The following is a 25131-nucleotide window of genomic DNA, read 5'->3' as shown; positions in this document are numbered from 1 at the left end:
TATTTGAACATTGTATATTCTAAAAATTGAGACAAAATTCTTATCATAATATTATTTATCATAATAAATTTTATTTTACATTACAGTAAATTTAGTCATTACGCTTTTTCGAGAATATAATCTACATTCGTTACCACCATTATTACCCTTAATAATGTACGATCTGCCTTAAAAAATTTGTATTCTTTCCGTGTAAAATTTATTATATTTACATGATGTTATATTTAAAATATAAATTCTTTTCTATGAAGGCGAATAATTAATGGAAAATATATATTTAAATATCAGTTGTAACATTTGAATGCGTTTACGAACAATCTTAAAGTCCTAAAATTTAATGTACTAAAACTTCAGCAATGTACCTCTAGATGGCAAATGGATAGATTGAATGAAACAATTTAAATAAAAAATAAACTTTATACAAAGTATTTTTGAAAAAGATAAGAAAAGACAATTCTATTCTATTCTATCATTTAATACCTTCCTATATTCGGAAGAATGCTAGACGCATTGTAAGATGCTGAGTAAAAGTATTACAAAATTTTTAATTAAATAAATTTTCCTATGAAGAATATACATATCCATAAATTTTCTTATTATAATACTAATATTTATTAAATATAATCTTTAAGTTTCGATATATCCGTTCATACAAAACAAATCACACTTACTTTTTTAATATTAAATAATAATAATAATAATAATAATATAATAGAGAAACAATTGAAATAGAATCTTCTTCATTTTTTATGTCTGTTGCAATTTGAAATTTCAAAGCATTAAATTGTATCAAATAAAATTTATTAGTGAATAAACATTAAATAATTAATCAATTAATTAATTCGTATTAATTTATAAACATTTTATGGATTACAAAAGAATTGACTACACTGTAGTTTAATGATTCAGAATAATGTGAATTTATATTTTCCTTTATTAATAAACATTTTTTCAACAAATGCATTAAACTGGCATTAGCTTACACAAATGTGTATAAATACAATTAATAATTATTAAATACATTGTCAAAGAACTAACTGCTGCTATAATGATATATCCACCATTATTGAATTTTATATTAAAATAGAAAACATTTCTAAAAAGCAATAATTCATTGTTTTTTTTAATTTTTCTTAAAATGCAATTTTTATAAACAGATTAAAGTACATCTTTTAACATTAGTAATTAGGTACTCCTTTTTCTTTTATTACTCATATTTATTTTCTACAATTTATTAATCATAATACTATATAATACCTTATGGCATTTCACCCACAAATCTCTGTTGGCAACAAATGAATTTTAATTAATACTGATAATATTTTGTTCTAACTAAAACAATTGGAACAATTGATTCATGAAAAAACACAATTTCATTTATTTTTATTGCAAATTAATTTGAATGTTACCTAAACCTGATCCGGTAAAAAGCTGCAAATAATATACAATACCAATATACTGTAATAATAGTAGTCTTTTTACATTATTGCATTAGGAACTAGTGTAATAAATTGATTGCAATTAATTTAAAATCGATGTTCATTAACATTTAAACTTTCTGATTAACAATACCTTTTAATCAGCTTCTAGCTGAACTCAGTCTCTAGTATCTATTCTCTACTTTGTTCAGAGACTTAAACCTCCAAACTAGTTATATCTAATTTAAAAAAATATTTGCCTATCTAATATGGAACACCAATTTATCAAGTGCACAGTCTCATTTAGGAAAGTCTTTAGAGTCATTCATGGATTGGCCCTTTTTACGTGGTAACTGCAGTGTGATGGGCTGAACATCCTGAACTTTCCTAGGTCCTTGATTTGTACTACGGAAAGTGATCTTCAAATTGGGTACATGCTGCTCAGCTGTCCAATCAAAGTTAAAAATTTGGGTTTCTGTATGTAGTTCAGAATCTGGAGTATCAACTGGAGTGGTTGGTGTTGCAACATGTGGGCTAAGTTCTTGATGAACAACATCAGGTACCCTTTGTAGAGTATCAGACCATACTGGACTTGAATTCCAGTGTTCCATAGTTAATTCGGAAGGATCACCTGTTGATCCAGCAATTGCTACTACTGGTAATGTTTTACCTTGAAGTCTTTTGTGAGAGATACTTCTTTCATTACAACAATAATCCTTATCTAAGTCTGTAATATAATATTTAGGTGATGACAATGCATCCATATTATATTGGCCATGACATTGGATAAATTTTGCACGATAACCACTTAAATTTTTGTGGTGTACTTTATACCTATCTGTAAATTGGCCAAGAGCATAATGACCATGTTGTACATTCACGTGTAAATTTCTATTTTCATGTTCACTACTACTTATCGACATGTCCACAGGTTCTACATCTTCTCGTGTGTTTCTTGTTGTATAATCTTCTAACTGTGTTTTTGAGGAACCATGTATGTCTTGCTCTGAATTCCGTATAGTAGGAGAATGTTGAGCATCATTATTGTGAGTATGAGATAATGACCGAGTATAATCTTGTTGCTGATTATTTTGACCACCAACAGCATATGGTGTACTACGATTCTGATTTCCAGAGCAAATAGTATAGGTGAATTTAGTTTGCGAGGAATACTGATATAACCATGAACTTGAGCGCATGACTTCTGCTTCTCTATCACTGCAATGTTATATTCCATTAAATTTGACTATTTATATATAAGAACACATACTAAATTTGATAAAAACATAATAAAGACCAAATACAAGTCATCAACTCGCAATTATAGTTATATTATAGAAGTATACCTTAAAACTTGATTTGTACACACAATGATAGGATGTTGACATTCTTCAGATGTATCCTTGACTTGTAAGACACAATGAACCCAAAACCATCGACCAGAACGGCTTTGCAATCTTAATAATGCAGTTGCAGACCGTTCTTGATCAGATTGAATAACTGAAATGACCACTAATGAATACTGTTTATTATTTTTAAATAAAATTTTAAGAAGACATACCAGTCTGATGTTTGCAATATGCTGTTCGTATAGAATCCCAATGCAGTAAATTGTACCACGACACATTTACTAATTCGTTACGAGTATATTCTAAATGGCTTTCTGCACTGTAAGTGAAAAACATTTATAGTATGAAATATCTTATTACAGTTATTATTTCTTTCTGCAGAAAAATATTACGTTTTATCAATATGCAGATATTTCATATCCATAGAGTGGATGGTGGTGAAAATATTTGTTGCTCCCTGAACAATACTTTCTCTAGTTTCTGGTAGAACAACAGGTGTACATGAAGCAAGGAAAACAAACTCATTTCGGTTGCAAACAGGAACGAAAGGTAAGAAGTGACCTTCAACAAGAACTACCTATAAAACATAGCAATAAAACAACACAAGCGAAAGTAAAAATCATTAGAACAATTTATTCAAATAAATAAAATGCTACAATACAAACTACATATAAACCAAATATCTAATCACATATTTAATAACTTAACAGAATAAAAAAACTTAATTTTTCAAATAAACAATGGTATTTTGTAACTACCTTTTGATCGCCAAAACGAAGTTGCCTCCGGGAATTTCTGGATACGTTAATTCGACAGAGGAATAGTCTTCTATCACTTGGAATTGGACTATTTCTAGATAATTGATTTTGGACAACTATATGATCTTGCTTGTCTATCACGTCATAAACACTGTCCCCGTGAATAAGCAGATCTTCCTAAAATATATTATTTAATGTAAAGTACAATGTTCTATAACATAGAACAATAGATTAAACGAAACTTAAATTAATCTTTATAAATGAATTCGAATTTTATGTAATTTTTATTCTCTATTATTTTTTTTATTTTTTGTAATGATCTATTATGAAAATTAATTAGCACGATCAATTTTTCTTTAACAACTACTTTACCATAGAGTGTCCAAGATATTCCGCTGCATTTTCTGATATATACAATAGTTTTCCTTGCTGGGTCATCATCATTATAAATCCGGACATGGCCTGAAAAATTGCATGCATTGTATGGCCAACATTTGTACCGTAGTAAGTGACGGTCAATAATACAATGCGATATGATGATAAACAATATTACTTTTGAAAATCCTATGTTAGGAGTCGGGATATTCGTAGAATCGGATGGACAGTTTTTCAAGGCTGAAACAAAAAATATAATTCTTACTTCTTAATCACTTTTTAAAACTTCTATCGCATCTTTTTATCACAATAAGCTGTTTTTTGTATATGAAAGTATTGTATTACATTCTGTTCTTAAATTATGATCGAAGTAATACGTAATTGGACGGGAACGACTAACAATCTTTATTTCCTTTATACCATGCACAATAAAATTGTAATTTTACACTATATAAAAGTAATATTGATAATATTATATGTATGATCATATCATTATTGTTGCTTTTATTATTCATAAACATTTGTACTCAAAAGTCCTCTTGATAAGTTCTTTTTTTACTCGAATAACAGTAAGAAACTTTATGATCTTACGTGTGACAAAAAAGCAAAGAATATTAAAATAAAAAATAAAAATGTAAATTAACATTTTTTATGTTAATTTAAACAAACAAAATTTCAACAAAATTAAATTTCGGTGTTCTTATATTTCCTTATGATTCATAAAATATATTTAGAAACGAATACTTCATTTAAATAAATAAATCAGTAGTGGCATTTTACACTACATTTTCAATGATTTTAAAATAATTTACTATTTAGTTACTCAAGGTATTAGAATGTCCAACAAAATTCGTTTTAATTTTCCCTTAATACAAAAACAATTACATACTTACAACAGAGATTTTCATTTTTGTTAAACTTAAAAATGCATGCATTAACATCTTAAAACACGCGACATTTTCTGTAAAATATTCTGCCGATAGGTTTCGCAGCATCAATCATCAGTCGAACTGGTTGCGACCATTGAAATGATCATGCCCTCGAATAAAGTCAATATTGAGGTATCATAATCGATTGGTATGAAAGCAAAGGTAGACTGGTAAAAATTGGTTTCGATGGCGCATTTTCTTCGGTTTCGCCGAAGAAAAGGGTCGCGGAAAGGAAAAAAGGAGCAAAGAAAGGGAGGAGGAAAAGAAGCGTATGCTAATGCAGCATGGCAACGTTTACAAACGGCGCTACACGGGACTATAGTATCGAATACTGTGAAACAATGAGTATGTAGGGGAGAAAGAAAGAACGACCGAGAGCGGAGAGACGATACAGAGGGAGTATGGGTTACAGGAGCGTGAGAGTGTTGTTGCAAAGGCCGACAGGTCAGCGGATCACCCGGAACTCGCGCTTAGACTCCGCCGAGTTTGAATGTACGCCGATCTTACCTTCTTGCCTTACCTACCTCCCTACCTTTTACCTATATATTACTCTCTACGCTTGCACAACGGAGATGCCCGAAGTTTTTGATGCTCGAGACGCCATTTAATATCCTTGTCGCGAGCATTTTTATCATCGTGAAATTCAATTGACAATTAAATAAATTTGGAAAATTGTAGAATTCGAAATTCTCGAATTGTGTCTAAAATAATTGGTTGGGAAGCCATTACTGAAGCAGTTTAATTTGAATAAGTCAGCTGGCCTACCGTGTTGTTCTTCATGGTTGTTACTTTAATGATACACGAATTGTATAAGAATGAAGTAATTATGTAAGTAAATATAAATCTAAACGATTACAGTTGAGTGTGGATGTTGATATAGATTTAATGTTTTCTGACTGAGAAAAATTGATATGTAGTGTATGTATGTTTACATTTTTTTACAGTCAATGATTCGGTTAAAATTGAAGTAAGAAGTTTATTAAATCTTCGTTAGAACATTATTCTATTAGCTTTGAGGCGTTAGTCTGAACTATAAGTGCATGAAAATCGGAGTCTAATGATGAGAGTACAAATATACGAAATATATAAGGATTGATTTAATTTTATGGTGCATAAAATGCTTGAAGAATTCGAATTAAAGGAGTACATAAGAAAATTTGATAATCGACATTTATTGTTGCTGTTACTGGAAATCGCTACGTTTTTAAGTAACCAATATCTTTATTGATATTTTGATGTTGCCTTTGTAGTGACGTACAAGTATACTGCTAGACGGCGAATGTAAAAAATTAAAACAGCTAACGTCTTGCCATGAAACAAAGGAGCGGCATTTACTGTACACCAAGCACACAGAAAGAAGAATTTATATTTTTTACTTATAAATTAACGAATCCTATGTCAAGAATAACGCTCTTCTAAACTAAAAACTTTACAAAGAAATATGTTTATTATAAAAATATGAATAAAATAATGGAGCATTTATTTGAATAACTTTTACTAAAAAATTATTAAATTGCAAAATATAAATACATAATGCAATTATATTACATAAAAAATGAAGAATTGAAAAGTTACGCATTTATTAAATAATTTAAAAGGAGTTTTATAAGAATGTTGTTAAATCATAGAAGAAATAAATTATCTATGACATACATTATCACAAACACCGAGTTACGCGTATGGTATATTTAATAACGAGTTAGATCACACGAAACAGTTATTTTAAACATTCCTTGATATTCCACGACAACATAATATTTTCTTAATAACAAGGAAAATAATAAAACATTTATAACGATGCTCAATTTATAAAATCGCAATTTATAAAATGTTTATCTTATCTCTTATGTACATACTTTTCTGGAAAGGAATTATTTTTACAAAATGCTTGGACACCGAAAGACATTCTAGTACTATTATGATATGGATAATACAATTGCCAAAGTAATCACAGTCCATAAATATTCGAAATTGAAACGGAATAAGTTTCGTATCCAACAGATAGTGAAACATCGTTCAAGAATGACGCCGTGTCCCAACGCTAAAATGACCGACAAGATGAAGACGAACTTAAAACGCGGGAAGGAGAGCCTTACGACAAAAACATTTGATCGCTGTAATTCAGAAACATCGCTTCGCAAATTAAAAAGGGCCATTCACCTTTCTTCATCATATTTATTTCATCGCACTTACCTTGTTGAAAGTAATTGGCTTTTCGAAGAAATACGCAAACCAAGGCCATAAGCTGTAGCTGAGAAAGTCTCTGGCGGGTCGAGGGTGGTAATGGCAGTAAATCACGTAAGTTGGCGATTTCGGCATTTATCAGGTCCCTTCGAAGTTTGCTGGCACCTTTCGTTGACTTGCTCGCATCTATCCTTCAAGCACACGCGGATGTTACCGATACGCTATAGCTACCAAAACACCTAAATCTACTTGTCAAATGCAACCACCTCCCAAAAAGCTCCGAATGATTCGTTATCAGCATTAAAAACCAGTTTAACGGAAAATGCTGAATTCTCATGATTAAAAGAAAAACGTACCCCCATTTCTGCAAGGTGAATCCAATTATAATACATGCAATTTTAATCGCTATCTTATTCAAGAATATTTATCTCCATTTCTCATGATCGTAGATAATTACAATTTCAACTGTTCTTTCAGACTAAACGATCCTTAAATTAAAAAAACCTGAGGAGTGGTACGAAAACCCGGTTTCAACGTGAACTCATCGACTGGTACCGCGTCAACAGCTCCGATTCCTCAAGTTCGCCTGCGTTGACCGAACCCACCGCCAACGCGCCGAACCCGCACGGTCACAGCCGTCCAAACGAAAGGGGTAGAAATTGACGATCAACAGTGGATACGTTCGATACGTTAACCCTCGGCGTGATACGCGTTGTCCTGGACACGGTCCCGATGATCGAGCATTACTTACCGATTGAACATATTTCGGTAACCAGGAGGACATTAGTAGCGGATCACTTGTAGACGACGAGCGAGACATCCGGGTCGGCAGGTTCTCGCAAAACTGCAGCTACGATCTAACATCCGGGTCATAACGCGCCACTACACTGAACACGTGGATACTGGCGGAGGCTGGTTCTCCTACCTTCTCACCTCCGCAGCCCCTCTTTTTCTCCGTTGCCTCCACCACCATCGCCCTCACCTCCCTTTCCGTCCTTCTCCGTTATCGCGGTCTTCTTTCCTTACACGACCGCCAACGGACAGCCCTCCTCATCCTCTCTTTCCTGCTGTTTGTATTCTCGAGTCTCTTTCGCCCCCTCGATTTATCTCACTCATTTATTTTCCCTTTCTCCACTTTTTCGCTCGCTCTCGCTCCTTTACCCCGTGCTGCTGCTGCTACTACGGTCACGATCGAGTAGTCGTGTCCCTATACCACCGTCGACATCGCCATCCTCGCCACCACCGCCGGCTACCGGTTACGTTTCCAGTACATGCGGTTTTGCCCGAATCATTTGCGCGGAGTCCCGCCTCGAGAAGTTTTCGGTACCCGCCGCCGGACTGTTGTCGGGGGTACCATTTCCTCACGTTGTTTCCATCAGGCGAGGTTGTGAATTTCCTGGTGAACACCGACAAGAGTAACGCGTCGGATAGATCATGATCGAACGGGTAGTAAGAGATCGTTACTGCGATCCCCTCGCCCCCAAGGGAGCTAACTATTTCTTAGACGACTTTTGAAATCTAAAACACAGCGTTCTGATGGTGTTGCCGGATGAAAATGGTACAACGGTTTAAGAGGACATTTAGGAGATTATTCTGAATGTGATTTTTGGAAATTGAACGGGGAAAATATATTAAACCGTCGAAATTTGAGTATTGGTTAATCCTCTGGCTGACTTTTTTGCCAATTATTTGCGAATTACTTTATTTTCTGAAAAATAGAAAACAATTTAAGTCGGGGAACGTGGAACAAGACTGGTTAGATAAGATGGAAATTCGGTGTAGATACAAAAATCGTAAACACTACAACCTTCTTGCAACATAGTAGTATGGCGAGTACCAATGTAGATCAGTATGAATATGTCAGTGCTATAAACTGCATGAATTATAAATAAGGACAAATTTTTGAAATTTTTCTCAAACGATTTAAGTATATTAAAGTGGTATGGAGTAAAGGGACTATGAAAAGAGAAATTAGCGATATTAGAGGATTTTTTGTTTCAATACTGTATAATATATCTATTTTATATATTTTTTATAATATAGTTCTATATATTCAATAAATATAATATGCAAATAATAAAACATACTTTACTTTGCTTCCACATCAGTTCCATCTTATTCCACAGGCTAAGTTCCATCTTGCCCCGTATGTGAGACACACAGTTAGTCAAAAAAAGGATGAATATGTGAGTTTCTGCTCCCTGTGACATCAGCTTGATTATTAAAATTAAAAAATAAATGTACAAAGATTCAATGAACATTTTAATATACATTACATTAACAGTAGATTTGATTTTTTTTCACTTCTTCTTAGCTATTCTGTCTCATTGTTAGCCCACCTTCCCCTAGATATAGTAGATAGTATTGACTTTCGATCACTGAAAATTGTATAATGTTCATTTGTATAAATTTGCAACCTTCGTTGCGAATTCGACTTTCTATTATAAACCAAGAGATTCGGTATAAAAGGATTTTTAAAATTTTCAAAGGTCTCTATCTGCATACCAGGTTGCACATATAAAGAAATAAAGATTAGTTAAAGCACATAATGAATCACAATGCAATTATCATTTCTAATTATGTACTTAGTATTTTGGCCAACAAATTCTTTGTATAAAACATAAAAATCATATTAAATAATTTATCCCTGACCAGGAGTGTATAATCTAATAATTCTTCACTCAATATGTATTACAAACCTATCAAAAATTTATAATTACAAACTTCTGAACAATCCGATCTTTTGAAATCTACTAAATAGCGATAGTAATGGCGTAATCTCTTTTTGATAAATATGTAGTGTATCTACACAAAAAACTAAAACTTATCTTTTACATTCTGTTTACTAGTTATGTCCGAATCTTACTTACCGATAATACAGCAATATAATGTAAATTTTTATTTCTTAAACACTTATCTATGTGCACACCCTGTTAAACTTCATCTGAATTGTATGAAATCTCTGAAAACAAGAAGTTTACTTTGTATATTTTATTTATTGTCAGTTTCGCCAGTTTAGTCAAATCTATGTCATTTACAGTAAAATTCATTAAAAAGATTGTTCACCCTAAATAATTTCACTGCTTTGATAAATGAGCGTCTCTAATTCTAATGCATTGTGTAACATATTATACCTTTGTATTATGTTACTTGCGAAGTACAATTCGTAAATAAGAATATTTCTACTACAATCCACCAGAGCTTATCAATGCGTCTTTTTTCTAAATCAATTTAAAACTTTTTCTAATATTTCAAACGTACAGTTAGAAACATAACTAACTCGGAATATCTGTACAAAAAAGTAAACATCGCGACCATGTAGTCATGCTTTTATAATATAGTGTCAAACATTTTTATAAGTACTTTCTTATTGACTTGATTGTACTCATATTAATGGCAATAAAGAAAAATAATTATTTAATCAAATTAATAAGACTTCTTATATGTGCTGGAAACCTATTAAATATTTAAAAGATCTTTTGTACTCCACAAGAAAAATAATTGTATTATTAAGTTATTCTTATTCTTTCTTTAGATTTACCTACCTAGTTATGTTTGTACCTATAATTTTGAAACTTTCCCGATTTTGTAAATTTAATTAATTATTTTTATCAGTTTAATACAAAATATATTATTTTTTATGCTACAGCAATTCAAAATATTATTGTGCTAAAACAACCACAATAGTATTAGTATTGTTACAAAATATGGTGTGATACAACATAAAAATTTCAGTTGCAATAAAAACTATAAAAAGACCAGATTTTTTGTCCTATATTAATGTATTAAAAACGTATATATTTTTATAAACATAAAAAACGTATTATAACTTGCGCTATATATTTACATTATGTTATATATATCGTCAATATATCATCGTTACGTGAAATATTTTCAACGTAAAATTTTCAGCATTTTGTTGCTGATTTTTAAAAATTTTAAATAAAAATTGTTGAAACAATATTATGCAGTGTTAATTGTCATAAAGTAAATATCATAATATTCCATAATAATATACTTTATTGCATAAGTGGTTTAAATTTTCATTTCTGTGTCATCATATATTGTCTGTGTAAAATATAGAAAATAAAGAAAACATAATAGAATATCTACATTATTAAAGCCAATATATGTATTAAATCAAAAACATAATTAATATAATTCTGAAACAATATATAATGAAATAAGTAGTAAAATAATTTCTTACTTATAATTATAATTTCAGTTGTTTTTAATTCTTTAATTTTTCATAATCAAGAAATTTGAATAGAATATATTATTTATCAACTACACTTAATTTTTATTTTCGCTTCAATTAATTTTCATCCGATCTTAAAGATGCGATATATCCAAATTAAATAGAATACCCATGTAATCTATATTAAAATATTATTATATATAATGTTATCTCATCCTGTTAAAAAATATCTATTCTAAACTGTAACGGATTATTGTGTATAATCCACCATTACAATGCCTAAGAAAAAATGTTTGAAAGATGGACAGTTTTATTAATTACTTTATTTTAAATATTTGTATTGAACATGTGCAATTAGCAATTAATCATGAAATCAATGCTTTCACTTTTACGTTTCTTGCATTTCACGTTTATTCGTTACGCTTCTGCAATTGCAACTTTAATAAAACTGGAAATAATTATGGGAAATAAAAGAAATGTCTAAAGTTCAGATGCACTCGCACGATAAGCGCAGGTTGAAATAATATTCAAACTACAGGTATTAAAAAGATACGACAGAAAAATTTTATCTTTTCAATTATTAAATTTCCTAAGATGATAAAACGTTTCTATTGATTTGTTTTCAAAATAATTTTAGAATCTGCTTGACTTTTCACAATGAAGTACTATATTTTCTTGGTTGATAACTTTTTATCAGAAGATTAATGCATTTAATGATAACATATTATATGATTTTGGGATAACTAATCGCAAACATGCAGACGATTTTAAGGCAATTCTTTCTTCACACGATTTTAATAATAACATATGTTATTTTAATAATATATGCTTTTTATAAATATAGCATTTCATTGAAAATACGAAGTTGACCTTCAAATAACTGTTATAATAAAACATTAATAATATTTTCCTTGTCCCATCAAATTTTATAATCAAAACAGTACAAATTTTGTTGGTACTCTTTTGTAATATTAATAAATTAGGCGATATATTATGCAACGCTTATTGTGGAACATCCTACATATACAAATAGTTATTATTAGATAAAAATTAAATCGAAGTCATACAGACATTTAAAGATGAAATAGAGTGAAATGCAACTGAAACATGCTGTTTTGTTAGTCATAGACACTGATGAAAAGTAAGAAGTGATAAAGCCAGTATAATAATTAGTAATATCGCTATTTAGGATTCAACTAATTCTCCACTGTCCTCGTCCCATTCAGAGAAACTTCTGCGTTTGTTTTGTTTATCATTCTTGTCAGCATCTTGTTCTTCTTCATCAACATGTTCTTCTTCAATGATCATAACTGATTCTTGAGGTTCATCTGCACTATTGCTTTGTTCGCTACATTGCTCGTCATATTCCACAATTTCTGTCTGTTCTTCTACATACTGTATAACCTCTTCTACTTGATCTACGTTGCATTCTTCCAACAATTCCTCTGAATGTTCAACTTGCATTTCTTCTTCTTCTTCTTCTTCTTCTTCTTCTTCTTCTTCTTCTTCCTCTTCTTCTTCTTCTTCTTCTACCACCACCTTTTCTTCAACTTCCTCAACTACTTCTTCCACTATTTCCTCTGTTTCTTCAGTAAGTTCTTCAGATTGATAATTCTCATATGCTTGCCGATCTGTTTCTTCATTTCCATGTATATAAACGATCATACCATCCTCTGTGCCTTGCATTACAATCTGTTCATTGCCAGAAATGTTTAATTGTTGTGGTTGTTGCTGTTGGTCATTATCCTGTTGTTGATAATTTTCATTATCGATAAGCATAATCATAGGTTGCCCATCAAGTTCATGCGTGCTATAAGTCATTTCATGTGAAATATTGTTTATTTGCATCTCCGGCACGATATATTCTGTTACATTTGAAGCTACTTCTTGAGGTTCAGTTGGAACGGTGTCACCGACGCTTAAAGAAGCTGCTATTCCACTTGCAACATGACTAAGTGCTTCAGCTTCTGAAGAAGGCTCTAAAGATATTGATGGCATGGATGTTGTTTCAGAATCTCGTAAATCTTTGTGTACACAATCCAAATGAACTTGTAAGTTTGTGGCGCGTACGAAAACTTTGCCACAATGAGTGCAACGATGACCTTTTTCTTTTCCGTCAGATAGATTTCCATGGCCAGTATTAATTTCATGTGTAGTTAATTCTGTGACATCTTTGAATGTTTGCGTACACTGTATACATTGAAGTTCTTCCGTTGTTGATGAATGTTGACGTGACGTTGGACGATGATTATGATTTATCTGATGTCTCACTAAAAGGGTTTCTGAAAGTGCTACATAAGAGCAGGCTTGACACTTCGGAAAACACATGCTTTTCGGAGGAGGCACGTTATGTTTTGTGTAAAGGTGATACATCAAGATATTTCGTTTCGTTGCTTTATAACCACAATGTTCACAAACTCTTGGATCAAATTTTTCTTCGTGCACATCTTGCATATGCCTTCTATACATGTAATAATTAGTATACTCCTCTTCTATGTCGCATTTATTACATTTCCAAGGGCCAGTTTCAGCACCATCTACATTTCCATTACTTTTTGATTCATTTTCTTCGCTACTATTGCTCGACATCAAATGATCAGATTTTAAAACAACATAAGAAACTTTCGTCTTAGATGCATTACTATCCGCGGATTTTGCTTCCTTTTGCATTATTTTCAATCGTATATTCTTATTATTTTTTACTAAATGAGGATATTTTTTCAACACTTCTCGAATGATCTTAGCATGATTATTGATTGAATCATCCGAATTCCCTTTGAAAGATGATTTGCCTTTTTCCATGTTTTCCTTTTCTTCAAGATCGAATCGTACTCTTTTTGATGGTGAAGGCTGCGCTTCCTGACCCCGTTGGAAACATCTAGTTACAGACCAATCATCATCCGAATTCATTTCTTTCAGACTTTTCTCGTTCATATGAGTATCATCTTCTTCATCCTCTGTTGTATCAATTTTACTGTCTCTATCTGGAGAACATTTACCGCTAGGCGAATTATCTCTTTTATATGTATCTGGTGCTTGCACAATAGGTTTAGTATTATAAGTGATGTCATCGAAAGACGAAAATACGCCGAGGGCAAACTCTTCGGCTTCGGGGAGATCAAATCGTGAAGGCCCTGGAGTCACTTCTGTAGGCCTATTTGTTGTGGATATCCCATGGAATGTTCGCATTTCATAATTAAGTGATGGTGTACTTTGTGGAGCATCTAATTTCCTTTTCCAAATAGGAAGTCTGAAATAATAGATGCTTACTTTATACAGTGTATTGTTAACAAATTGTATATACATTATTACTTTGATCATTTTTATTATCATCTACTGGTATAATCATTTTTAGTAATTTAAAATTAACTGAAATGTGTATAGTTTAACATTCTTCTTTTATTAATGTAAGAAATAGCTTTGCATACACGTATTTTATAACGTACTGTTTTTCAAATAAATAAATCTGAAGCATACTCACTTTCTACCTGGTAATGGCTGAGGTGAAAGTCCTGATGTTGAACTAGAAGTTGTTGTTGGTTTTATATTGGATGTTGAAGGCTTCGAAACTGCTATTACTGGTCGAGTATTGCACTTTGGTGATTGTTCATTTTGTAAAGAACTAGTATTAAATTGTGCATCAAGTAACTTAGTTAACACAGTCATATTCATTTTCTGTGCAGTACGATATAAAGCATGTTGTTCAGAAGTCCAATATTCCAACTGTCCAGTGTACATAAAACTTTAAAAAGATCATACCAAATTACATTTTGTAGACTAATCATCTATTCTATAAGTTTTGCAAATATATTTTAAATTACAAAATTTGTGTAAATTTCATGTAATTATACCTTATAATTGATTTCACACATTCATATGGCATATCTGGAGGCATAATGATTACCCCATCAAAATTTTCATCTTTCTCTTTTTGCTCTCGTTCCAATTGCAAAAAATAATCTGTGCATGTTGTTATGACTAAACGATGAGCCTAAAATGTTTACAAAATGTATTTTGATTGTACAAAATATTATAATGTAAGTATGATAAAAACATTATGCAATTTGGAGCTACTGAAGTTAACTGACTTACTCATTATACCACTGTAATATCTAAAATCCTGTTCCAAAACAATGATTAAAAATTATTACCTGAACAGTAATATCACTAGTAGGAAATTTAATAGTAAGGTCAAGTAATTCTTCCTCAAAATAAAGTTGTTGAAGTCGCTGAAGAAAAAAAGTTCCCCAATTATCCACTTTCACTTGTTTCAATCCCCTAGAAGGGAGATTTTTGTCTTGACTCGCTACTTCCATTATTTACCTATATATTTAGAAAATATTATTTAAAATTTTGCAAACAAAAATTAAACATTATAAAACTAACTGATATGCAACAGCTATGTATAAGATTAATAATATACATAATTAATTTTCATTGATTGATCTTCTGAAAAAATTAAACATAATTACTTTCAGTACACAAAACTTGTTTAATATTTAAAAAAATATACTTTTTAATATTAGAAGTTTCTTATAATTTATCAATAATACTTTGAAGGAAATGTCACAAAATCTCTGAAATTTAAAAACCTTCTTAAACTAAAAGTGTTAAGATTATTAATATTTTGATAATTACTAAAATAAGCTCACGTAAATATATTATAATGTTAAAGATATAATCTTATTTTATACTTTAAAACACTACTTATAGACTTATAATTGTTATAAAAAAATATTTCCTAATAAATAAATAACATAATAAATAAAAAAATATAATACTGTTCTAATTAAACACTGAAGTTTGTGAAATTATTATCAAGTATCAAATGTACGTAACTGACTTATGTATCATTAAATATTAAAAGAACTATATGTATTTTCTTATGTTTAAAATTCATTGTGTTATTTATGAAAGAAAAACAGTTAATTTTAAAATCATATTGTAACATATCTGCTTACCAGATAGAAATACTTTTAACTACTTATATTTAATTATGCTGTTAGATAGTCTTACTGGTCCAGATCCTGAAATGAAAATATAAAAAATGTACAAGATTCTAGATTTTTGAAATTCTATATAATAAAATATTGCACAGCATTTTTATTTTTAAGTGAATATGCAACAACAACTTTGTATTTGTTAAACTTGTATTCTTAACGATCTTAAGAAAAAAGTCTTCGTACTTATCACTCAAATGTCAAATCCTTGTCATAAAGAAAATTTTAGTTAATCCTATTGATTAGTAATAATTGAAAATGATTGATTTTTAAAAATTGAAAGCTTTTAAATTTAAAAATATAGCAATAATACATTAGTAAGATCTACTGACATAAGGATATGGTTCTGAAACTTACTTATTCAATGAATGAAGTACAATGCCATAAAAGCTGTTTAGCGTGTACATAGATATTATAAACACATTGTCCGAGTTACTCTGAATTTTGATTAAACCTAAGTATTACAGAAGCAGGAATACTACATGAAGGAGGGAAGTAAAAGGACTTATGCTAAGCTACCAATGCATACTTCGCGGAACGCTGAAAAACGGAGGTTTAATAACCACGCATATCTCCCTTTCATAATCTAACTGAGGCATATTAATGGTCATTTCGAATATATACAAATTCAAAATATCCTCTGGATGTATTGCACATACCTATTTAACAATATTTCAATATTCCACTTAGCTCCATCTCTTATAAATTTCCTTAGTACACTAGGTATATTGAACATTCCATTGTATACTACGACTCACAGATGGAGTTAAAAGCTTTTAAGTGTATTGTGAACGTGCCTTAATAGAACTTATGCGCTTGCGCCAACGAATTTAGACGCGCCAATTTTCGCAAATTGATAATCAAAAGTGATAATATATATTACAATCCAGTATATTAAATGATATAAAACTGTTTTATTAATAATTTAAAAGATCATTGTTTATAATAAAACTTACAATATATAAGTACATATCACAAAACTAACTACAATCATACACTACATGTATTAGATAATTAAGACTGTAATAATCGCATTAATAATCAGAAAACATATCAAAACAGAATGTAAATAGTCATATAATTTCATTACAATTTCGGTTTTAACCACAGTATGGCTAAATTGTCTTTTATAATTGTAAATTATATTAGGCATAAACCCTGTTTTCATGTTATCGTAATTTATTTCGAAGGTGTCGAACTGCTTTTCCTCAGACTAGTGACTCCGATCAGTGGTTCCCCTACTACCTCTACGCTAGAAGTTACCTGAAATTGTGTAAGTGAGCAGATCTCTGTGTATAACACTATTTGTGTTTAATTCAACAGGTGAAATAGGTATGGAGAGGGTAATTCTTCGTGAGGGGAAAGTCACTATGGAGCTTGCGGATTCCCAGTTAGACACCCGTGAGTTATTTTATTAAAAGTTAGAATGCATGCACTGTTTTTATCAAATCAGTAAACAGTATACACAACAAAAGTAAATAGAATATCAAGTGTATACGATATTTACCTACTCAAGGAATACGAGTAAGATGCATAAAACACTTATTGACATTCACAGTCATCAATGATCAAATACAGAATAAACCCCGTGGAAAACATAAACTGTATTTCCATAAAAGGGGTGAATACATGTAAGTAATGAAAAACCTGTAAGTAAATGTAAACATGTTTCTCTTGTTGTTTTCTTATGATTGATTATGTCTTTTAGTAATTTACAACTTCCAAAAATGGGGAATGTGATATTTGACTTCAATGAAAGTTATTATTGACAAAAAATAAGACAAAAATTTGCACAATATACAAGTAAGTTTATAAGTAATTTTTAATTAATTTAAAATAATTATAGATAATGAAGCTATATCGTTCTTTTTGATACTTACAAATGTTAAATTAAACTATCAGAATTTATAGGATGATGCGGCTGAACTTTAAGACAATATTGCTTGTAATAGTAGTTGCAGTATTAAGTTCAATATTAACATCATGGAGTAATTGTGGTAATCCATTCTTTTTTAAAAGTACTGAATGGAAAACGAAATTTCAACATAGAGTAAGTCAATATTGTCATTTAAATCTTATATATAAATTTGTCATAAATTTTGAGGTATTTTTATACAATAAAAAGTATATTTTTAAATTTACTGCTTGAGAATTATAGTGTATTGCTTTAATTCAACATCTATTTAGTATTTACTATATTATGTATATTTATTTTATTAATTTAAACACAACAAATTTTTATAAAGGATCGACAAACTTTAGAAAGTGGATATCAAGAAATAGATTGTCACATTAATGGTGATTATTCAATTGGTTGTCGTAAAGAAGGAGATGAAGTGTATATACCATTTTCATTTATCCATAAGTATTTTGAGGTAAATATTATTGTTACAAATTAATTACATAATTTCCATTATTTGTTTACTTATTTTTGTAATATGTGATAGATTTATGGGAAATTAGCAACCTATGATGGTTTAGAAAGGTTTGAGTGGTTGCATAGTTATTCAAAAATTGTTAATCCTAAAGGAAAATATGATCCACGAGGAGTATTCATGACCTTTGAGAATTATAACGTTGAAGTTCGAGAACGAGTTAAATGCATCAGTGGAAACGATGGTGTCCCAATATCTACACAATGGGAAAGCCAGGGATATTATTATCCTACTCAAATTGCTCAATTTGGTCTATCTCATTATAGTAAAAATTTAACAGAACCAGAACCACGAAAAAAGATTATTGAAGATTCAGATAAAATTAAACGAGAATGGACTATACCTCAGGGATCCATTGTATCTAGAGTATTTGATAAACATGCTAACAGTCATATAATGAAGTTTGCTACACCAGAAACTAGTACTTCTGGAATTACTCTGAAATTAGATCACGTCTTGGACTTTGTATTAAAATGGGATTTTAATATTAAAGAAAATGGTAGTATCATGGTTACATTACAGTCTAGGGAAAGGAAGGAAGTATATTACCTTCATTATATTACTAGTAATATAGTACTGTATGCTTACAATAACCATATATACTATGGAATTGGTCAAATTAACCATCAGTGGAAAAGATATACTAGGGACTTGGTGATTGATCTACAGAAGGGTTTATACTTAAATGATAAAAATAAAAAAAAATTGTCTCGTTCTAAACTAAAGGTAATACACAAATACATAGTGTTTATCAATTATTTTTAATTTAAAGTTTTATTTTCAGAATATATAAAGTATAATGAAAAAAATCATGTATTTCATATTAATAATGTTCTATACATTACAGATGATAAAAATAACTTTGTATGGGTCTGGAATGATTGATAATATAACATTGTCTACAAGTGAGCATATGGAACAATTTTATGATGCAGCAAGATGGTTTGTAACCAATCAAAATATTAGTTCAGGTGGATGGGCAAATCCTGTTAGAAGAAAGGTAGCACCTGGAATGGCTACTCTTGAGCCTGGATGGTACATTTATAAAAATATATTAAATTGTATAACACTAATTAATATCACTTTTTAAGTAATGACATATTTTATAATGACTGTAGGTATTCCAGTATGGGACAAGGACATGCTATTTCTGTATTAGCACGGGCATATTATCATTCCAACGAAGAAAAATATTTACAAGCTGCTATTAGAGGTTTACAACCTTTTAGATTATCCTCTAACAAGGGAGGAGTCGCTGCAGTATTCCTAGATAAATATGTATGGTATGAAGAATACCCTACAACACCCTCTTCTTTTGTACTTAATGGGTTTATTTATTCTCTAATTGGGTTGTATGATTTAAAGAGTATAGCCACAGGAAAGGATGCTGAAGAAGCATCTCGCCTTTTTAGTCAGGGTATGACCTCATTGAAAAATATATTAACTTTGTATGATACAGGCTCTGGTACTACATATGATTTACGTCATTTTACATTAAAAACAGCTCCAAATTTAGCTAGATGGGATTATCATTCTACTCATATCAATCAACTTCTTCTCTTAAATTCAATTGATAATGATTCAATTTTTACCGCTACAGCAGAAAGATGGATAGGTTACATGAATGGCAAAAGAGCTGCACACAATTAACTTTTTTATTTTCAACGTGTAATTGTCTTTTGCATTTGTTCATTCACTTTTTACACTTTTTTCACTCATTTGCATTGCTTTCCATTTTTATATCGTACATTTTATAAGTAAATCCAAATTCTCATGAAATACAGTGGACCAAAATATACTAATCTGTTTGACATAATTTTATATGAAGTCAGAAAAATTTTTCATATTAATTTAGAAGTTTTCATTTACATATATCATTAAAATAATTTTGAAAGAGAAGAATTTTGTATTATATTAAACCTAAATAATTGACATATCTGTGATTAAATGATAATTAAACATTAAATTTAACGTATTGTTATTTGTTAGTATTATATTTAAAATAACTTGTTTCATTTATAAATCAAAGTTAAAAATAGAAGGTATTTATTTTATAAGAAATTCATATTTATATTTTAAATGATAGTTTACTAAGTCTCAATAACGAAAATATATAAAAAAATTAAAAATATATAATGAAACCTAATGAAATTATTTATATAATACTCATAAATTATGTATTATAAAATATAGTACATAAATAATAAAAAGTTTGGAATTACAATAACATGTCATCAATCTATTTAATTTTTACTTCAACCACAGACGTAAGTTTTATATGTATTTACAAACCTTACATGTTAACAGGAATCTTTAAAATACATTTTTTCATAACATAAATATTTTTATAAATACATTTACCATATAAAGTACAGTTGTAAAATTTATATAAGAAATTATTTTGATTAATTATACAATTGTAAAATATTCTTCAATAAATTATATGCCAACAGGTTTTATTTTAATAATTGAAATTTTGATAAATAAAATTGAAGTTCAATATAGATTTTTATTTAAATTGCTTCAAATGGAAATAAATATATATCACACATATTCTGAAAGTATTGGAGAAATGGAACATAATCCGTTTTACAATATACCGTTATAAATTTGTTACGTGGATATTCCCACGGATGGCGCAACGATGAAACGACGATGGAACTCCCACATCGGTAATGTTTTGTCTACCAGTTTGAGCGTTTTGCTACGGATGCCGGTATCGCTTAAAAGCGCAGTTTACAAATACTAAAATTTTATTATAAAAACTAAATGCTAGGTAACCGTTTATCTGATTATTCTACATTGTTTCCATAATTACAGGTGAACAATATAAAGATTATTCAATTCAACGAATGAAGAATTTTTTTATCGGCACCACTGTACTGATTGTCAATTAAAATTTCAATATTTTTGATTCTTATTCCTATCACTTATAGCGCTGCCATGCAAAAACAGCCTTAGTCGATATGACAGGGTGTAATATAAATTTGGTAAGGCGTACTAAACCCCCGAAAGTGTGTAACAAAATTTTACGTTGCATATTTTCTCTATCCCATACCTTTGCTGTAGTCTCAAACAGCTCCTTTAGTAGGAGTAGTGGGGGAACGCTGTTTCTGAATTATTAAAGTGAGAAAATTAAGTTATGTAGACACCTCTATGATAACATTACTCTGTCAAGGAGCTGTTCGAGACTGTATGTGAGCAGTTCTATGTAGCGTTCAATCAAACCCGTAAAAGTAGGTATGGAGAGGGTAATTTTTCGTGAGGGGAGTGTCACTAAAGTACTCGGGGCCATCGATATAGGCACCCTTGAATTATGTATTATTGTTTATGCTTAATTCATTCTGTGTAGAATATTCCATATATGTGTATAATGAATATAAATTTATATACAAGTTATTAAATATGTAATTAATTATTAAAATTGTGTAATTTTGTAAGTACTTCTCTTTTATTTTGTCAATACTGAAAAGTAAACATGAAGTAAAAGGAAATAAACAATGTTTATTAATAGTGCTGTTAGATGGCAACATTTTTATAATATATCGTAAAAAAATATGTCATCTTATTGTTATTTGGAATAAAATTTTTATTGTAGGTTAAATTAAATCAATTTTATATCTTAATAAAATTTTATTAATGAAAAACAATGAGCGGTGGAGTTGTACCTAGCAGATCAACAGTTTATATTTCAAATTTACCTTTTTCCTTAACAAATAATGATATACATCAACTTTTACAAAGTTATGGCAAAATTGTAAAGTAAGTTAAGAAATAATTTTATTGCATTTTAAATTATAAGTTATTTATATTATTTGCCTGTACATTTTAAGTAACTTTAATAGAATGATCATTATATGTAAGATATGTAAAAATATATGACCATAAATATCATCATGTATTTTATATTTTAAGAAATTAATATGACCTTTTATTTTCTCAAATTTACTTTAAATTTTATATTTTTATTTACCCACAGAGTAACAGTAATGAAAGATAAAATTACACGGCGAAGTCGTGGTGTTGCGTTTGTTTTGTTTCTTGCTCCAGAGGATGCTGTTTCCTGTGCAAAAGGTTTAAACAACACAGAGGTAAATTATTGTTATAAGCTTATGTAAATAACATTTATTGCATCATATTTTTAATAGATAGGAGGTCGTACAATTAAAAGTTCCATAGCAGTTGACAATGGACGCAGTACTGAATTTATCCGTCGAAGAGACTATCCAGATAAGTCCCAATGTTATGAATGTGGTGAAGAGGGTCATTTGTCATATAATTGCAGATATAATACACTAGGACCAAGAAACCCACCAGCAAAAAAAATACGAATTAGGAAGAAGCAAAGAACTAACAATAGTCAACATACAAATGACAATAATAGAAATAGTGATAATGAAGTAATAGAAGATAGTTGGGATGAAGAAGTAGAAACATTAAGTGCTGCTATTGCATTTGAAGTATGTTATTTATTTAAATATGGCTTGTTTTTCAATTATTATAAAATATTTCATATTTTAATTATTATTCAACTATTATAAATATCATATAAAACAATAATACAGTATTATTATATATCTTATAAGGGTTTATATTTCAGCAAAAACAAAAAGAGTTAGAAAATACCCAAAGAGTAGAAACTAAAGCGTATGATGGAGAAAACCGATTAAATCAGAAACCAGGAAAACGATATAAGAAAAATCAATACTTTAGTGATGAGGAGGATTTTAGTGAATGAAATACATATTATAAGAATTGATAAATATGATATAATATCATACAATATTGATGTGGATGAATGTGAATAATAAGTGTAATGTACTGTAAATATTTAAATTTCTCACTTTGTAAATTATTACTTGTACGTACATAAACTTTTAAATGTATTGTGTTATTTCTCTTTATGATCATGATTTTATGAACTGATTTTAAACATAAATAATTTAAAGTTAATAAATAATAAATGATTGTTTTTTTATTTACCGTAATTTAATATTAAAATTTAAAAACATTACATTAGAAGTTTTTAGTAGCGATGTTTTTAACCTTGCAAATATAATTTTAAGTTCGTTAAAAGCAAGTGACAACTAGTTTTCTTTTGAAAAGTTCTATTGTTCTTTAATTTCATATGTAATAAAATTTTGTTTGTAATGTATGAAACGGAAAAGAGTTGTATTATATGTATAAATAGTGATTGAATTCACTAAATTTTGACATAGAAAAGCTAATAATAATAATAATTTCAAAATATAACCTCAACAAATTAAAGGTTATGCTTCGAATATAGACGTTTAAATATAATGTCGGGTTTAGAATTAATAAGTACGTATATTTCTGATTCTGAGGATGACGAAGTTATTAGTGATAACTCCAATAACTCATCTAATAATGTTTTGCAACGGTATTTATCTTATTTATTTCTAATAAATACATTTTAAATTTAAATATTTACATAGAAATTTGTTTCTCTTTTTAACGAAATTAATAGATCTAATATTCATATACTTATATTTACATATATTTATAGTGAGTTTTAATATCATAGTTTACCTTTACCTGGAGTTATTGCAACATGGAAAGGTGTTTCACATCATGAAGAAGTCAGTGATAGTCCATCACAACATGATGGACGAGTAAGAAGTTTTAAACATGAGCGTGGTAACTGGGCAACCTTGGTTTATCTTGATTGTTAGTAAGAATAAATGAAAAAAGTATAAATATTATTTAATTATATCAGTTAAGATATCATAATAATGTTAAACTTTAGATGAACCCAGCGAAGCCATGTTATCCTGGATATTGTCAGTATTAGAAGAATTACCAATTAAATGTAATATATTTCGTGAACAGTTTCATATTAGCATAACAAGAACTTTAATTTTAAAATTTCATTGGATTGAATCTTTCGTAGAAGAAATTAAAAAATTATGTGAGCAGACTGATGAATTTAATCTAGAACTTTTGAATTTACGAGCATATTGTAATGAAGACAAAACACGTACATTTCTTGGAATAGAATGTATCGATGACAAAGGAATTCTGGATCATTTTGTAAAGAATCTTAATAATTCTTTGGCAGAGTACAATTTGCCACCCTTCTACGAAGTAAATACAATTTTTCATTTAGAATGTGTTATACTGCATGCTGTTTTAATTTATATGAATGTATCTTAACCAAAACATTTTATTATTTTGTTGTATAAATTTGTATATTTTTGTTTCTTTTGCAGGATTCTTCATATCACATTAGTTTTCTGTGGTGTCTTGGTAATGAAACAGCAATTTTAAACGAGTTTACATCTTCCTTAACAGACAAGTTGAATCAATTTTTAATTGAACATACAGAAGATAGATATATACATGTTAATAAAGTACATCTTAAAATAGGGAACAAATTGTATGCATTCAAATTAAGCTAATTAAAAATATTATTGCATTCTCACGATTTGTTATTTGTTATTATTACATGAAAATAGCATGTTATG

The 25131-nt window shown here is 29.5% G+C and overlaps 5 protein-coding genes across 10 annotated transcripts; 3 read left to right on the top strand and 2 right to left on the bottom strand.

Moving 5' to 3' along the window:
* Positions 1–1076: 1076 nt before the first annotated feature.
* Positions 1077–11357, bottom strand: dysf (neuronal PAS domain protein dysfusion). Of its 3 annotated transcripts, none has more exons than XM_076366558.1 (9): positions 7765–11357; positions 7023–7204; positions 4079–4140; positions 3898–3987; positions 3526–3702; positions 3160–3344; positions 2980–3086; positions 2765–2918; positions 1077–2636 (listed from the first exon to the last, which is right to left on the bottom strand). In XM_076366558.1, exons 1-9 carry the CDS (start codon positions 7773–7775, stop codon positions 1718–1720), a joined length of 1887 nt encoding a protein of 628 aa, XP_076222673.1. In that variant the 5' UTR covers positions 7776–11357; the 3' UTR covers positions 1077–1717. The 3 variants fall into 3 exon arrangements, with proteins under 3 accessions (XP_076222673.1, XP_076222674.1, XP_076222675.1); XM_076366559.1 differs by having other exon boundaries at positions 1078–2636; positions 7023–7199; XM_076366560.1 differs by lacking the exons at positions 7023–7204; positions 7765–11357 and adding an exon at positions 4794–5287 and having other exon boundaries at positions 1079–2636.
* A 146-nt stretch (positions 11358–11503) lies between these two features.
* On the bottom strand, positions 11504–16976 carry Cp190 (centrosome-associated zinc finger protein CP190). Of its 2 annotated transcripts, XM_076366557.1 has the most exons (7): positions 16741–16864; positions 16569–16665; positions 16173–16238; positions 15363–15534; positions 15063–15202; positions 14693–14953; positions 11504–14461 (listed from the first exon to the last, which is right to left on the bottom strand). In XM_076366557.1, the coding sequence occupies exons 4-7, from the start codon at positions 15525–15527 to the stop codon at positions 12397–12399; spliced, it is 2631 nt and encodes an 876-aa protein (XP_076222672.1). In that variant the 5' UTR covers positions 15528–15534; positions 16173–16238; positions 16569–16665; positions 16741–16864; the 3' UTR covers positions 11504–12396. The 2 variants fall into 2 exon arrangements, with proteins under 2 accessions (XP_076222672.1, XP_076222671.1); XM_076366556.1 differs by lacking the exons at positions 16569–16665; positions 16741–16864 and adding an exon at positions 16871–16976.
* A 464-nt stretch (positions 16977–17440) lies between these two features.
* On the top strand, positions 17441–20731 carry Hsepi (D-glucuronyl C5-epimerase). 2 transcript variants are annotated; one of them, XM_031972995.2, is made up of 7 exons: positions 17441–17842; positions 17920–18014; positions 18123–18261; positions 18458–18586; positions 18659–19372; positions 19494–19681; positions 19765–20731. In XM_031972995.2, exons 3-7 carry the CDS (start codon positions 18124–18126, stop codon positions 20294–20296), a joined length of 1701 nt encoding a protein of 566 aa, XP_031828855.1. In that variant the 5' UTR covers positions 17441–17842; positions 17920–18014; position 18123; the 3' UTR covers positions 20297–20731. The 2 variants fall into 2 exon arrangements, with proteins under 2 accessions (XP_031828855.1, XP_031828854.1); XM_031972994.2 differs by having other exon boundaries at positions 17442–17842; positions 18114–18261; positions 19765–20729.
* Positions 20732–21632: 901 nt separating this feature from the next.
* On the top strand, positions 21633–23532 carry LOC116425372 (zinc finger CCHC-type and RNA-binding motif-containing protein 1). Of its 2 annotated transcripts, none has more exons than XM_031972979.2 (5): positions 21633–21882; positions 22245–22408; positions 22626–22737; positions 22795–23106; positions 23247–23532. In XM_031972979.2, exons 2-5 carry the CDS (start codon positions 22296–22298, stop codon positions 23382–23384), a joined length of 675 nt encoding a protein of 224 aa, XP_031828839.1. In that variant the 5' UTR covers positions 21633–21882; positions 22245–22295; the 3' UTR covers positions 23385–23532. The 2 variants fall into 2 exon arrangements, with proteins under 2 accessions (XP_031828839.1, XP_031828838.1); XM_031972978.2 differs by lacking the exon at positions 21633–21882 and adding an exon at positions 21889–22082.
* A 142-nt stretch (positions 23533–23674) lies between these two features.
* Positions 23675–25091, top strand: LOC116425371 (U6 snRNA phosphodiesterase 1). The gene is made up of 4 exons (XM_031972977.2): positions 23675–24047; positions 24192–24334; positions 24414–24751; positions 24877–25091. The coding sequence occupies exons 1-4, from the start codon at positions 23947–23949 to the stop codon at positions 25063–25065; spliced, it is 771 nt and encodes a 256-aa protein (XP_031828837.1). The 5' UTR covers positions 23675–23946; the 3' UTR covers positions 25066–25091.
* The last annotated feature ends 40 nt before the right edge of the window (positions 25092–25131 follow it).

This window comes from Nomia melanderi, chromosome 4 (assembly GCF_051020985.1).
Source record: "Nomia melanderi isolate GNS246 chromosome 4, iyNomMela1, whole genome shotgun sequence".
Classification (NCBI taxonomy): Eukaryota; Metazoa; Arthropoda; class Insecta; order Hymenoptera; family Halictidae; genus Nomia; species Nomia melanderi.
This window is presented reverse-complemented; position numbering and strand designations above follow the sequence as displayed.

Bases quoted from the DNA above. Each gene is read 5' to 3' on its own strand.
- Cp190 (XM_076366556.1), bottom strand. From the start codon at position 15,527: ATGGAAGTAGCGAGTCAAGACAAAAATCTCCCTTCTAGGGGATTGAAA. The intron at 15,203-15,362 runs GTAATAATTTTT...TAAACATTTTAG, and splicing joins CTAGTGATATTACTGTTCAG to GCTCATCGTTTAGTCATAAC. The intron at 14,462-14,692 runs GTGAGTATGCTT...CTATTATTTCAG, and splicing joins CAGCCATTACCAGGTAGAAA to ACTTCCTATTTGGAAAAGGA.
- dysf (XM_076366558.1), bottom strand. The intron at 3,988-4,078 runs GTAATATTGTTT...GCAATTTTTCAG, and splicing joins CTAACATAGGATTTTCAAAA to GCCATGTCCGGATTTATAAT. The intron at 2,637-2,764 runs GTATACTTCTAT...ATAACATTGCAG, and splicing joins TGTACAAATCAAGTTTTAAG to TGATAGAGAAGCAGAAGTCA.
- Hsepi (XM_031972995.2), top strand. From the start codon at position 18,124: ATGATGCGGCTGAACTTTAAGACAATATTGCTTGTAATAGTAGTTGCA. The intron at 18,262-18,457 runs GTAAGTCAATAT...ATTTTTATAAAG, and splicing joins AAACGAAATTTCAACATAGA to GATCGACAAACTTTAGAAAG. The intron at 19,373-19,493 runs GTAATACACAAA...TATACATTACAG, and splicing joins TGTCTCGTTCTAAACTAAAG to ATGATAAAAATAACTTTGTA.
- LOC116425371 (XM_031972977.2), top strand. From the start codon at position 23,947: ATGTCGGGTTTAGAATTAATAAGTACGTATATTTCTGATTCTGAGGAT. The intron at 24,048-24,191 runs GTATTTATCTTA...TTAATATCATAG, and splicing joins TCTAATAATGTTTTGCAACG to TTTACCTTTACCTGGAGTTA. The intron at 24,335-24,413 runs GTTAGTAAGAAT...GTTAAACTTTAG, and splicing joins AACCTTGGTTTATCTTGATT to ATGAACCCAGCGAAGCCATG.
- LOC116425372 (XM_031972979.2), top strand. From the start codon at position 22,296: ATGAGCGGTGGAGTTGTACCTAGCAGATCAACAGTTTATATTTCAAAT. The intron at 22,409-22,625 runs GTAAGTTAAGAA...ATTTACCCACAG, and splicing joins AGTTATGGCAAAATTGTAAA to AGTAACAGTAATGAAAGATA. The intron at 22,738-22,794 runs GTAAATTATTGT...TATTTTTAATAG, and splicing joins AAGGTTTAAACAACACAGAG to ATAGGAGGTCGTACAATTAA.